At 47.4% G+C, this 14,629-nt stretch overlaps 1 protein-coding gene across 3 annotated transcripts in view; it reads left to right on the plus strand.

Annotated features, from left to right (window-relative positions):
- The window catches only part of SYNDIG1 (synapse differentiation inducing 1), a 186,834-nt gene that overhangs the window by 102,262 nt on the left and 69,943 nt on the right, over positions 1-14,629 (plus strand). For all 3 annotated transcript variants that reach the window (XM_047853322.1, XM_047853323.1, XM_047853324.1), the window contains exon 3: positions 10,249-10,386. In XM_047853322.1, the coding sequence (XP_047709278.1) occupies positions 10,249-10,386 (138 nt within the window). The remainder of the gene's footprint in view (positions 1-10,248; positions 10,387-14,629) is intronic.

The following is a 14,629-nucleotide window of genomic DNA, read 5'->3' on the forward strand; positions in this document are numbered from 1 at the left end:
TCTTGGTGTAGTTTTCCTTGTCCTTTCTGTGAATGTGATTGAGTATGATTCCACCTGGACTCGTGAGGCAGGCACAGAGCCCAGGCCATGTAACTCAGGAGGCTTTCCATCTAGATACTTCTGTTGATGAGGGACTCTGGGAGTGAGACACACCACAGTGGCAAGAAGGCTGGACTAAGATTTCAGCCCTTGTTTCCCTCTTTACCTTCAAACCAGTCCAAATTCACCTTGTTACAACTACTTGGACTTCTCACCTGAAAACAGTGAGGAACTGGGTAGATTATGTGTTGAGTTCCTCAGACAAATGTAACATAAACTGGAAGCAAGAAAATCTAAAAAGGACAATCGTTACCTTATGCAATAATGAATCATACTAAAGCAGGGATGCACGTTTAGAAACTGGATCAACAATTAGTGATAACTCGACATGCTAGGGCTGGTTAGTTGTAAACCAGCCCTCTGGGTTGGCCATAAAAGAATAGGTCCCTGTTTATTTCCTGGTCACTTGGTTGATGTAAGGTAAGACCTGGTTTTCTCAAGCAGTGGAAAGTGACCAGGACTCTGCATGGTCTGGCTGTGAGCACCTCTCTGCTCCCACTTCACACCATTTTCTTTCTAGAGCCTTATGCATGTACAGTATTCCTCACCTAGGCCTTTGTACATGCTGCGCCCAGGTCCTTAACTGAGCAAGGGACCTTCAGATGGAAATCTCAATTTCTTCACAAAATCTGAAGTTCAGTGTACAACTCAGCTGCATCCACACTGTGGATTAAAAACAAAAACATGAGTGAAAAAGTAACCTAATTACCAACACACAATGATTACTTGCTATGCCTAGATCAGTTTTACCTCATTTGTGTGGTGTTATTTTACATCAAGTCTTACACACATGATGCATGTTTTTTCTTTGTGCTTATTTACCTGGTAGGGATGGGGTTTATCATCCTGGATGCCCACGTACCTTGTGGGCCCCCATTTGCTCACCCTTCCCAGGTGTTCACTGAGTGTGGTTCTTGCTCCACGTAGCATTGCCCTGATTCAAGCTTTTAGGGTGTCTAACACTCCCAGTTTCTCCCTGGGCTCTGTAGCACTTGCTATCAGTAGTCCTCAGGAGAAGGTCCCCTGGCCTGGCCTCCACCTACCTGAGGACTTTCTCTGGGGACCTGAGAGACCATCTGCAAAGTGTAGGAGAACCTTTGGCCCCAGGAACAATCCTCATCCACTAACCAGCAGGAGGTAGTTTGGGAATGATCTCACTCTGGCCCCTTGAGGTCCCAGCAGGACCAAGCCCCAGAGGTCTCATAGAGGTGCCTGCCTCAATACACATCCTTTATTGGTGGTGTATTGGTGGTGTTCCCAGACATGTCCCACTTCTCTGCCCTGTGATATTTCCTGTGCTCATCTCCCAGGAAAACAACACACCCCAATTCTATACTCAAAGTCTGTTTCTAAGAGGAGTTATGCTACCGCGGGTCTTAAGCATTTTGCTAAGCATTCTTTCCCAGGGCCCCTGAGCACTTTCAGACTGCAAGAAGACCTGACCTGGTAGGGGAAGTCATAGAGGGAGCTGGTTCTCCTAACCTAACCATTGGATTAAATACTCACACCTAGTGGGGTGTCTGGGTGGCTCAGTCAGTTAAGCATCCAACTCTTGGTTTCAGCTCAGGTAGCGATCTCACAGTTTGTGGGATTGAGCCCCACGTCAGGCTCCGTGCTGACAGTGCAGAGCCTGCTCGGGATTTTCTCTCCCTCTCTCTCTGCTCCTCCCCAGCTTGCTATAAATAAATAAATAAATAAATAAATAAAACATTTAAAAACATAATATAAATACCCATATCTAGTTAGAAAACAAGCACTTAAATTAATACAGGCATATGGAATAGCCCTGTAGTGTGCTCATGTGTTACCATCACACCCCACTTTCATAAGCAGTGATAAACCAGGAGTGACCCCCAGACATAAATCTTAATGAACCTTGCTTCATTTGCTCCTGCTTCCAGAACATTACAGGTCCTAAGGCTACAACCACCCCTAGATGATAATTAGACAGTTCTCAGATAAGAGATGATTTTGCACTTTGTCCATTACAAGTAACCAGCAGCAGAAGTTTCTGTCTTGAGAGCTTCTCTGTGTGAAGGAATGCCTGTCTCCCCAGAATGCTGCAGACCTGGCCCTGAAAACCTTGTTTGTGTGTTCCCAGCCTCATCAGGTCAACCTCCACTGAGTTTGCTTTCTGAAGGTAATGAATGCAGGATGCAGCCTGGCAGGGGCTCCTCCTGAAGCCCTCCTGGAACCTGATGTGTAGAAGCTTAGCCTTTTTAAAAGGAAATTAAAGTGGGGTGCCTGGGGGGCTCAGTTGGTTAAGTGTCTGACTTCAGCTCAGGTCATGGTCTCACAGTTCATGGGTTTGAGCCCACTTCTGATCCTCTGTCCAAAGTAAACATTTAAATAATAATAAAAATAGATAAATAAAAGGAAATTAAAGTCACAGATTAATCAGATCTATTGATTATGGGAATGTAGCCTTCATGGGACTATACTAGGAACTAAGACAGGAAGCCCCCACCACAAAGGAAAAAACAAACTTGGAAGCAATAGAAAGAAGAACACAGTTACTGGAGGTGACCCACCAAGCAGTGTCTGTTTGGTTTCCACTATCCCATGTTTGTACACCATGTTGGTCTATTCCATACAGTCTCCTTGCAAATAATCTCCTCACATATTAACTCACTCACTCATCCACTCGATACCCAGAATCAAGCTGGGAGCTTCCCAAAGAGAAGGACGAGGTGCGAAATGAGTACTGCGGCATGGTTGGCCCAGTGTTGCATGCGCCTGTTTATACAGATTGGGGACTGGGTCTCATTCATTCTGGAAAACATAAGATGCTTATGTGGTATTTGATATCCCTTCTGAGTTAACTTTATTCTCCCCCATCTTTGGAAATTTTTCATATTTTTACTCTCTTAATTGGATTATTGTCTTCTAAAAATACCTCCCTCCTCAAGGAATATAAAATCATTTAGGGAATATTATGCCAGATATTACCAGGAGGCAAAAAAAAATTATTTCTGAGTGATGCATTAACTCTCTCATTTTCAACCTTTCTTTGTTCCTTTCTTTTTTTCTTTCTCTCTCCCTTTCTTCCTCTCCTTCCTCCCTTTCTTTCTTCCTCTCTTCTTTCTTTCTTTCTTTCTTTCTTTCTTTCTTCCTTCTTTCACTGAGTGTCATTTGTTTTACCAAAGTTTGCCTGGGAACCCAACACGCACACAGAAAACAGTGGAGCGTTTATGCATAAGCAGGGGGTTTGGGTCTGAGGGCTTCCACCCCTCCCCTGCCCTTCAGGAGGCCCCTGGCACACTGCATGAACTGCAGCATGGAAACACGCCCCCTCCCAATTAAGTGAAAATGATGCAACCTGCATTGTCATGCAAACTGTGATGTTCCTCCAAAGAATAAATGCATAGGTTGTCATTATTGGCGGAAAATTGAACATGTTGTGAAAAATACATATATATTAGGAAACCTTGTGTTTCTATTCATTGAACTTCCTGACCAATGGGGAGTTAATTAACAGAAAAAATGGAATTCCCAGGTTTTAGGAACTAGAGAGTGAAATGCATGTGATACTTTACTGACATTGCACATAGTTTCATTGTCTGATGATGATGCAGGGCATGAGTTTGGGAGCGATGGTTATTGAGAGTTGCTGAGGGGAAATCCGGTCATACCTGCTTTGGGCTGTATTCACTTGGGACACTAGGGAGCATGTGCTCCAAGCATCCCATACTTGAAAGAGATTAGGGCAAAGGCCAAGGCTCTGGCTTCATAATCTGCTTTGCTCCTTGTCTGGTCTGATTCCCAAATTCTGAAGTCACAATTTCCTTGGCCCTCACCAAGCACCAGGAAGGGGTGACATACATGAACTTGGGATTCTTTCTGGGATTGTCTCTACTCCTGTGAGGAAGAATACAATTGCTCCCATCCTAAGACCATGCCAGATGCTGCTGCTCTCCCTTAATAGCGCCCCAGGCTCCTGACACCCTAATCTCTCACCCCCTCCCTTCCCATCCCCCTTCCACCCCTCCTACACAGGCTTTTGAGGAAACCCCCAAACAGTGGAGTCCCTTCCACAATCTCCACCTGGGCCATCCAAATGTACCAACACGGTCCACAAACAAGCTCTTTCAAAGTGTCCCAAAGAGGCAGTTTCAGTGTTCAAGTAGATTTTGTTGGTTTTTTTCTTGCCCCCATTGCACTGATATAGCAAATAATCTCTGTCTACAAGACAATTACTACCTAGTAGGAGAAACTAAATTACATGCCCAAAATAATTACTTAATAATTTAGGACAAAGTGTGTTTAGATACTAACATATTCTGTGTTACTGATCTGATTCCAGGTGTCTATATACCTTGTCATCTGTAAGCTATGTGTACATTACACAGAATGAGTACTCAGCATGCATCTGTCGTTTTTATGTAATCTGATGTCAATACAGGAGAGGCCAGTGGACCTCAATGTGCCAGGGAAAGCCTGGTTCAGAGATGAGTTGACTGAATGATGAAGGGATTAGGTTCTTCCACAGACAAGTTGGCCATGGAAAACCCTTAAGTGGACACAGGTGGATCCCTGGGACCCACCTGATAGTGCAGGTGAGGGCAGGTGGTCCCAGTTCTGGCCCTGCAAGGACTTCGGGAATTAAAACCTAGCATTGACCTTGCCAACATAGCTCACTAAGAGCTATTTCCTCCTTTAGAAGTAGAAGCTTTGTTGGATATTGACTTTTCTGGGGTATCAAAGGCACTCACCCACACTTCACTCCTCTCATATAGGCAGGGGATCTCACAATCCATGCTGGCTACAAGACCACAGAACATTGGGTGTGCCTCTTACAGACACACACGGAGGTTGAGGGAGCTGTGTCCATCTGCCTACATCCTCATAGTGGCTTATCCTTATCATCAGCTGTCCTAAGACAGCCTTGAACCTGACCGTGTCATCATTCTTCCCCACCTTCCCTGTGGTCTCACCTAAATGGATGGTTAGGATGTGCATTCTGGAGGGCACTAGGGAAGGCACTTCCAGTGGAGAAGGAGAGGAGACAAGGTAGAGCAAATCCCCTGGTTACTCCAGTGCACTCTGGGAAAACTCTGGGAGTTTTGCTGCTTCCGCTGGTACTGTCCATGTTGGCTTCATGTACATGTGAATTCTTTCTTTCAGCACATGTGCTTTGGGTGCCTACTATGTGCAAGACACTGTTCTGGGCACATAGGGTGCAGCTGTGACCAAAACATGCAAAATTGCCTTCTTAGTGCTTAGAGGAAGAGAGACAGTAAACAAACTAGTGCCACCTGTAGTGCAAAGGAGACAGGTAAGGGGATAGTAATGGGGGACAGCAGTGACAGCCTTATGGGGTATCTGGGAAAGGCTATAATGACAAGTGACATTTGAGAAAAGCCCCAGATGAAGTTGGGAAGCCAGTCATATGTGTCTCTGGCGTAGAGAATTCTAGGCTGAGAGAACAGCAAGTGCAAAACCCTGAGGCATGTTGCAGGAATATCAGAGTGTTGCCTGTGGGTGGAGGACAATGAAGTCAAACTTAATAGGGGTCAGATCCTAGAAGACAGTGTTATCCAATAGAATTTTCTGAGATACTGCAAATGTTCTACATCTGTGCTCAGTGTGATAGGCATTAACTACCTGTGGCAGCCGAATACTTGGAATGTGGTAGTTTGGCTGAGGAACTAATTGTTGGGTGTGTTTGATTTTAGGTAATTCAAGTTTAAATAGATCCACGTGGCTACAGCTGCCATGCTAGTCAACACAGAGGAGTGTCATGGGCTGCTCTGAGGGCTCTGGTCTTGACCCTCAGTGAGATAAGGCCGAGGGACCAGTGGCAAGGTCAGGTCTGACCTGTGTCTCAGTGAGTGAGCTCAGGTGTTGTGTTGAGCTCCAGTCCTGATCCAGCAGCTGCTCTTCAGGCTACAGGCCCATGTTATGTGATTTCTCTGTACCTAGTCTCGTTGAAACCATAGTCCACAGGGTTCTAAGTGAGGATGAAGGAATGGTGGAAGCTCCCGCACCCGTTAGCACATCTGCACCTTGATAATTTTCATTGTTAAATGAACTTACTTAGTATAGAAAAATGCTAAAACCCAGAAATGCAGAGAGAAAAAAAAATAACCAATATCCTGGCCATCCAGAAGCACATTCTGACATCCTGGAGGGATATGACTTATTCCACTTTCTACTCTAGTTTTTCACCTAAGTTCTTATAAACATCTTTCTAAGGAAATAAACATTTATATTATCATTTTCCATGATTATATAGATTTCTTTTTTTCTCCTTTTGAAATCTTTTTTCCATGATTATATAGAATTATACGTAGAATTATTTTGTAATTTTGGTGTTTTTAAACAGTGCTGTCAGGAATACTCTAGAACCAACCCCCTACATGCCTGGGAAGTAAGCCTCCATGGGGAACCCTGCATTCAAGCCGCCCAAGGCCTGCTGCTGTACCATCCTGCTTAATGCACCTACACTCTCTCCTTGGGGCCACGTGGAGCCACACTGCAGATGAGCAAGCTATACCTGGGGGTGGGGGAAGGAAGGCAGTGTGAGACCCAGAGGGGGTGGGCAGGGGATGTGGGAGGCCTTGAGTGACACCAAGTGACATGGCTGAGCCCAGCTTTGCATCCCTAAGATGGCATCCTCACAGCCCAGGCTCACATAGCTGAGTGAATCGTTATGTGCAAAACACTGGGCATTGTGCCTGGCATTATGATTGTTTTATTGAAGTATCCTAAGGGAAAAAAAAAACAAGGGGACAACTTCTGAGTGGAGGTGGTAGAAATGGGCAGAGAATGGGTCCTTTGTGTGGGGCACCAGTGGGCCAGCAAGGCACAGCAGAGGGACCAAGCAGCCCCTTCCTCTGCCCACCCAGCATTGGCTGCCTCAGAAGGGGCGTCTGCAGGAATTGTAAGTCCCCTTGGAATGCTTTTAGTCTGCCTTGCAATTCTCCAATCTGATGACCCATGAAAAGGATTTTTAGAAGCAGCTGCTGTGCATGATGAATTTCTTGGTACTGGTGGTTGTGTGTTTTCCCTGTTTGGTTTATTGGTATCTACGCAGCCTTGCCCAGGCTGGACTCATCTCCTCTCCTCTCCTCCCTGTTTAATGGCAAGATGTACACGCTGCTTATACCCACAAAACAGCCGCCGGTGGAAGACAGAACATAAAATGAACTGGGCTGTTTTTGTCTGCCCTGTAATTTGTCTGAATATTTAAAATCTATTTTGATCAAAATTGACTAATTACTTTGGTACCGTGTAGCCACAACTTTGCAATTTACAGAGTGTGGTTCCCTTATGCTTCTAAATAAAAGTCTGTGAAGATTTTGGGGGAGTGCCCTGAAATTTAATTCTTTGCTTCGTGGGGATAGCAGTGTAATTCTAAGCAGGTTCCAAAAATAGAAGCCAGAGCTCAGCGTACCTGTGTGGTCTGCAGCAATTCACATGCTCTGGCAACGTGATTGAGAAGGCTCTTACTGGCCACTACTGCCACTGGCCATCCACTGCTGCCATCAAACATATCAGTCCAGAAGCAGTCATTGTAATCACTGGGGCAGGCGAGGCAGAAAAGACATCTCACATTTGCGCAAGAAGCAAATTTAGCCAAAATGGGGTTTGCTTTGAGCCAAGTGGTTACTGCCCAGCACAGTTAACAGTATAGAGTTCTGGAAGGAGTGGCCACTGACTGGGCAGTTCTGTGATTTGGCAAGGCTTTTAGCTCTCAGAGCCCAGCTTTGTCCTTCATAAAATAAAAAGAACAACAACCACAAAAATAGTAACAACACTTATTTCCAGAGTTGCTGTGAGAATCCAGAGTGCTGGTATATAAAACTCTTAGTAAAATAAAACAAACAAGAAGTCCCACAAAAGCCAAAAAACTAAAATACTCATAGACAAAGTTGTTGGTTGTGTGCAAGCATATCCACCTGCAGCACGCTGACTCATTGGTGTGAAGATTATTAGCTCAGGGTCTGGGTTGAGGGCTGGAAGAAGTGGCTGTCCTTTTATCCCTGGTCCTCTACCTCTCTCAGGGGCTCTCTGCTCACGAGTTGCCCTGGGATTGTCACTGTAGGTGCCTCCCTTCCCAGAGATCACCAGCATCTCATGCAAAGGCCCATTCATGGTATGGCTCAGCCACATACACAGTGCTGACAGCCAACTCCTGTTTCCAAAGTGAAGGTCTGGAGGCCAAGCATTGTCTGGAGATGCACAGCTGTGAAGACACTCAGGCTCTGCCTAAAACATTGCACATCCTTCATTCAGATCAAAGATATCGGCATCCCAGCAGGTACATCTCTCCCTGGCTAGCCCTCTGGGCCCAGGTCTCACCCATGATTTGTGCATTCCTGGGGCTGCTCAGTGCCCTCCCCAGACAGACATAAGGACAGTGATTTTCATTTCCCATCATTGTTTAGGAGACCACATGGAAAGCACTGCTGCAGAGTGAAAAGAATAGAATTTCACAGACAGGGCTCTACGGAGGAGAAGCCATACAGTCCCAAACTCACGGAGGGGATGTTGCCCCAGTGGCAGGTGACTCCCCAGGGCAGAGAGCCTGCCTAGTGGAAAGGAGCCAGCCCTCTGTGAGAAGTGATGCCTTCCAGTCCTTGACCCGCCGGGGTGTGTAGGTGTGTGCGCATGTGTGAGAGTGTGTCCACACCCACACTCTAGCGCATCACCCACTTCAGTCACAGGCCCTATGGAGAAGGTCCTTGTTTGTGATTTGAATGAGATCATCAGAATTTGCCTGTTCTTCAACTACATAGAAACAGAGTCCTAACGGGAAGTTTCCATTAGTTCCCTGCAGCTCCTCGTCTGTCTGCACGCTGACTAGAGGCTCTGATTGGCAGTGATATGTGCATTTAGTTAACCAAGAGAAGGACCATGGTCCCACGTGGGCTTTGTGTGTGCATGCGAATGTCAGGGGAGGCACATGGGGGCACTGCTGGAGGTGGACCGGGCAGCGATGCCAGCAGCACAGCGCTCACATGGGGTATCCACCGGAGTGTTTGGTGCCTCAGGTCACTGCCTGCCCCTAAAGCCACCTGAGGAAGTAGCCAGCATGGCTGCATTGAGCACTGAATGTCTCCAGCCTGCATCCAGAGGCTGCATGTTTAACAACCTCTGTCTCTGGCAAAGAGAGTGAGGAAGCTAATGACCCTCTTTCAGAAAGAAATGCTCCATTTCTTTTTTAGGAAACAAAATCTGGAGTAAAATGAGATTTTAGCTTTGCATAAAATAAGCAGTTAGAGAGGCTGGCCTTGGATTTTGGATGAGTCAGCGTGAGTGTGCCATGTTTTGATGAGGAGAGAAAATTCATGATGGGGGCCCAGCAAATGGAATAACCAATTGGCAAAAAGCATCCTCTAGTCATAACATCTAGACCTGGAGGTGCTGACAGGACAGCAGCCATTTAGTGCGTGGAGCTAATAGTGAGATTTTCTGCAGGGAGGTTTGGTCCATGGCTGTCATTGCTTAGTGAGGGATGGAGTCTTCCATGGATTTTTACAAAGCCCTGTGCCAGTCCCTGACCCCCTACCTCAGACTCCCTAGGAGGCTCTGGCAGGCCTGTGCTGAGCTCACAGGCCCACTAAGTGGGCTCATCACAGAGAAACTTCCAAACAAAGCAGCCATCAGCTCCTCTGGAGACAGCACTTTCACCCGGGGTTGACACCAGGCCCAGCAGTGTCCTAACTCAGATCAAAGTCTAGGGAAATGAAGAGGGCTCAGAGACGGTGTCCCCTTGCCCAACACCAGCCCTCCTTGTCCTATAAACCTGTTTGAAGTCTTAGAATAAAGAGAGGAGTCCCATCCTTGTGTGGCCTTCTGAGAGTGCCTGTCCCATCCTCGCATAGATTAAAACTTTATCCCCACTGTGTGTCACTAGGTCCCAAAGATCTGTGAAATAATGGACTTCTGTAGGATTTGATCTTCAATGGAATGACTCAAGAGCGAAGTACTTAGTATTTTTTTCTTTTGTTCTTGATAAGGATCTCCTCAACTGGGGGCTTCCTTTCTTGGGGGAAATCTACTTGTAGGCAATAACAACAGTGACCTTCCCAGAGGGGCTTTCTCCATTCCAGACTCAGCACCCATGTCTAGGGGCATCGTACAGTGATTCCACTAGTGATGCTCTCTTCTTCTGTACCATCCCTGTCCTCTTCTGTCTTGCAGAGTGACTACTCGAGTGACACAGAGAGTGAGGACAACTTCCTCATGATGCCCCCAAGGGACCACCTGGGCCTCAGCGTCTTCTCCATGCTCTGCTGCTTCTGGCCTTTGGGCATTGCAGCCTTCTACTTGTCCCACGAGGTAAGCCTGTCTCTGTCGGCCACACACACAGCCTACCCGGGTCACTGAGGAGGAGAGCCCGAGAAGCCTGTTCAGCTCTTGCTATCTGAGGGGCCTGCAGTTTATAGTTGGAGGACAGGCCCATGAGGGAGGTCATGGGCCTCACCTCAGGCTGCTGGGACTGGTGAGTGCTGGAGTCTTCTGCTGCTTTTTACAAATCTGGGACCGAAGCTGCCTGTGAGCGGGAGCCTGGGTTGTGCCAGCAGGACCGACCCAGCGCTGAGAGACGCTGTGCCCAGGGCAAGGACAGCAGGTGAGGAGTGGTTCTGTCTGTGACAGGCTCATTCATATAAAACAGGTTATAGTGTCTGCTGCCTGTACTTCAGTACTCCTCAGCTGAAATTCGGTGAGAGGAATGGCCCATCACAGGGTGAATCACACCCTCCCTCCTCCAGTGTGAAGGTTTCTGGAGGCATTGGTTCCCAGGTCTTTTTCATGCAAAGCATTTGCCCTGTTGTGCCTTCATGGAAGCCAGGCTTTGGAAGATATTCTCTAGCAAATGAAGACTATTCATGCAGAAACAGTTTCCGTTCCCATTTTTATTAATCAAATTGACACATACCTGCCAGTTACAGTGTGTTCCAGTGTTACCACACCCAAAACCTCAGCCCAGCCCAACCAGAGGAAGACAAGGTGGTTCCCTGGGTCGGCAAGGTGGAGAGTGTGGTGCCCACACTTATGTGTGTCCTCTGGGTGCGCAGCGCTCAGGGCTTCCTCTCCAGCATCCAGGGTTCTGGAGCTCAGGCTGAAAACAGCAGATTCAGGCAGGCTTGGTGTCTGAAACATTTATTTCTCCTGGCTTGAAAACAGGTGTCCTGGCTGACCCCAGCATGGCCTCTCACTGCTTCTTACTGGTTTCTGTGTTGATCTCATTTTGTTTGGGGAGAGAAGAGTCCCTTGATACATTGTCCTTTCTCCCTCCCCCCTTTCATGACATCACAGAGGAACAGGGGAGAGCAGTGGACCAGCTAATAATGCTGGAGCCCCTGAAAGCAGGTGCTTCTTAGCAGGAACTCTCAAGAGGCCCTTCCAGGCAGGGATGAGGCAGAGCCCTGCTCAGTCAGCACTGCTCTGCTGTCCTGGTTCTAAAGGATAATGGGGCAGTGGGGGGTATGTTGGCAGCCAGTCCTGCACTGCTGCGGTTGGGCTAAGTGGCTGTTCCATATTGTTCCAGCTTGGCCTGGAAGGTCTGTCTGAGCTTCACTTTTGTGAGTTTATCCCACAAATGCCAAAGACCCCCTTCTCTGGGGGAACAAGCATGGGACAGGAAGCAAGACTCCAGGTCTGGCAGAGGTCAGCCTGGCTATGGGGCAGAGTCAGGCCTAGGTGTACCCAGACCCCAGGAAGGGGACATGGGCACTACATGGGCTAAGGACACACAGTGGGACCTGGAGAAAAGCATGTGGACAGATGCCCTCTGTGTGTAGAACATAGAGCCTGCCTGCTCCTGTGTAAACTGCACTCTGAACCTGGGTTAGCATGCTACAAATAGGCCATGATAGTTTCACTAAGAAAAGGAAGGTCAGGAGGGCAGAGCAAAGAGAAACAGCTTCTCACACATCACAGGCCATTCAGATTTTCCCTTAAGCTCAACTTAAGCCCTCCCCCCATATTCCAGTCCTGCTACCTGCAGTGGTGAGGCAGGGTGGGTCACTCCCAGTCTCCTGGGTCAACCCTGCCAAGAAAGCCCTTTACCTACCCTGGCTGGGAGGTGGGGGGAGTACTCAGAGCTATATTTTGGTTGCCAAATTTTAGATGGGGACAGATGTGTTCAAAGGGACAACATCCAACATTGACATAAACATGTAGGCAGGGTGCTGGATGAAATGAGCACCGAATAAATGGCTGGGCACAGGGAAAGGAGGGAGAGGCTGCCTCTGTCTTGGCTGCTCCACATCCTGGGTGATCCTCTCTGGAGCAGGGCAAGCTGTGCACAGCACCTTTGTCTGAAAAACCGAGGCCACAGTTGCCAAGGCTGGCATTTAGATCCTTTCTTGGAGAGTAATTTTATTCTCCACACCTTAAGAACCTCTTACTTGGGCCTGATGCATCAGACGTTTAATACCTTCAGTGGTAAAGACAATTCTGAGTATTTGTTTAATAGTGAATGTGAAATATAGTGTCTATGGAGGCCTCTGCTCACACTGCTCTGAGGTGAAGAGCAGACATTGTTGAGGAGTTTAGGGGTTTCTTGCAGCACTGGAATTAGAAGAGGGTTTCCAGGGGATCCCGGGCTCTCAGTCCCCCTTTTCATTATGCTGTGAGCATGGATTTCCTTCAGGGGAACCCCAACAGAGAAGAGGTGCCACATTTCATAGAGAACTCTGCAGGTGAGTGCCCTTCACAAGGCCTGTGTCCAGATCCTTCTCCCTGGGCTGAGACCCATGCCCTCAAAGCTCACTGCTTATAGCCCACAGCTGTGGCACTTTGGGGCTCTCCTGCAGACCTGGGAGACAACCAGCCTGGGCACACAGCACTCCAGTCCAGCCATCAGGCTGCCCGGCATTCTGTTTGTGTCTCTTCGGCCCAATTGCAGACACAAAGTCTGCAGCAGGTATTGGAGGGGAGCTTCCAAGGGGAGAGCACTCGGTTCGCAGTAGAACAGACACACTCCGAGAGTCATTACACTAAATTAAATCAGTGCTTTCCTGGGCAAGGCCAGCTGGGAGCTCTCCCTGGGGCACTGGAGAGAGGAGAGCCCAGAGCTGGTTTCTGCAGGGTCCTTTGTTGGTGGCCATAGGCACCTTCTGCTGCCCTCAGGGGCTGGGGGGCTGGGATGGTGATGTCAGAGTAGAGCAAACAGCCTATCTATGAAGCCAGGAGACCTCTAGGTTCCAAACGCTGGTTCACAAGGAAATATTTGACATCTAAGTGTGACTTAGGGTATTCTTTTTCTTTTTATCATAGATCATACCTCAGCGTAGTCACTGACAATTAGATGATGTCTGTACATTGTCAAAATATCCACTCAATGGACTACTCAGTAACATGTGAGTCCATTCCAGGAAAACACAACAAAGCAAATTTCAGTGGTTAGATGACATAGAGCAGTGGGAAGGAGAATTAATAGGATCCCTGGACTTACAAAACCCAGTTTTTGTTTTTGTTTTTCTGCCTTATTTCGGCTGGGTCCAGGTCAGCAGGCAACTTTGCCAGGCCTGTTTCCTGATCCATAAAACAGTATTGAAATAACCTACAGCATGCAGCTAGCTGAGTCAGAGAAGTGAGGTTAGAGAGAAAGTCCCCAGAAGGTTCCTGTAAAGAAGCAGGTGCTGATCATGCTCTACTGGAAATCCCACTTGTCTGTATACATGTGGGTCTCTAGGTGAAAGGATACCTTGAAGGAGACAGGATATTTTCTCTAACAGTTTTTATAATTAAAAAGGTGTTAATTAAGTACCAGTAACAATAGTACTGAAAGTGTTAGTAAAGCAGGTGACATCTGCTGAGCACCTATTAAGTCCTATGTTAAATACTGCGCACCTGGCTGCTTGGGGAGTGGTCCTGACCAGCAGCATCAACAAACCCAGAGCTGTCAAAAATGCACACTGTCTGGCCCCAGCACAGACCTGCTTGATCAGAGCATCTGGGGGTAGAGCCCACGAATCTGCATTTGAACATAGGAAGACTGTGAGGCAGCAGTGCCATCATATGGTACCCACTCTGTGGGTCGTAAAACCGGGGTCCAGTGAAGTCAGATGGTGTCCTAAGGCCAAAGGTGGCTGACAGTGAGCTGGGATTACCAGAATGGCCTGGCTCGGAGCCACCTTTGGAAGAGGCAGCTGGCGGGGCCTGATCAGGAAGGAGGGCTCGATGTGGAGGCCAGTGGGGGGATGAGCATGGCATTCATCACAACCTTATTTTACTCCAGCAACATTAATTGTTTGATCCAGCCCCCAATGCAAGCAGATTTTGTAAACCAGTTTATAGAGGGGAAAGTGTTGTATGCAATTTTGGCAGATTCGTCTAGGAACTAATGCTTCTCAATGATGTGGAGGATGGAAATGAATCCATAATTTGCCAAGTGACTGCTGTGAGCTACTTATTGCACACATTTTTTCTTATTTAACCTTTGCAATGAGTCTGAAAGGTGGACAGTTATTATCCTCACTTTGTGGATGACAAAACTGAAGTTTCAATGGATTAAATGACAGATAGAAATCAGAGAGGTAGCAAGTATGGGTACATGATGCAAATATCAGTA

This window comes from Prionailurus viverrinus, chromosome A3 (genome assembly GCF_022837055.1).
Source record: "Prionailurus viverrinus isolate Anna chromosome A3, UM_Priviv_1.0, whole genome shotgun sequence".
Taxonomy (NCBI): domain Eukaryota; kingdom Metazoa; phylum Chordata; class Mammalia; order Carnivora; family Felidae; genus Prionailurus; species Prionailurus viverrinus.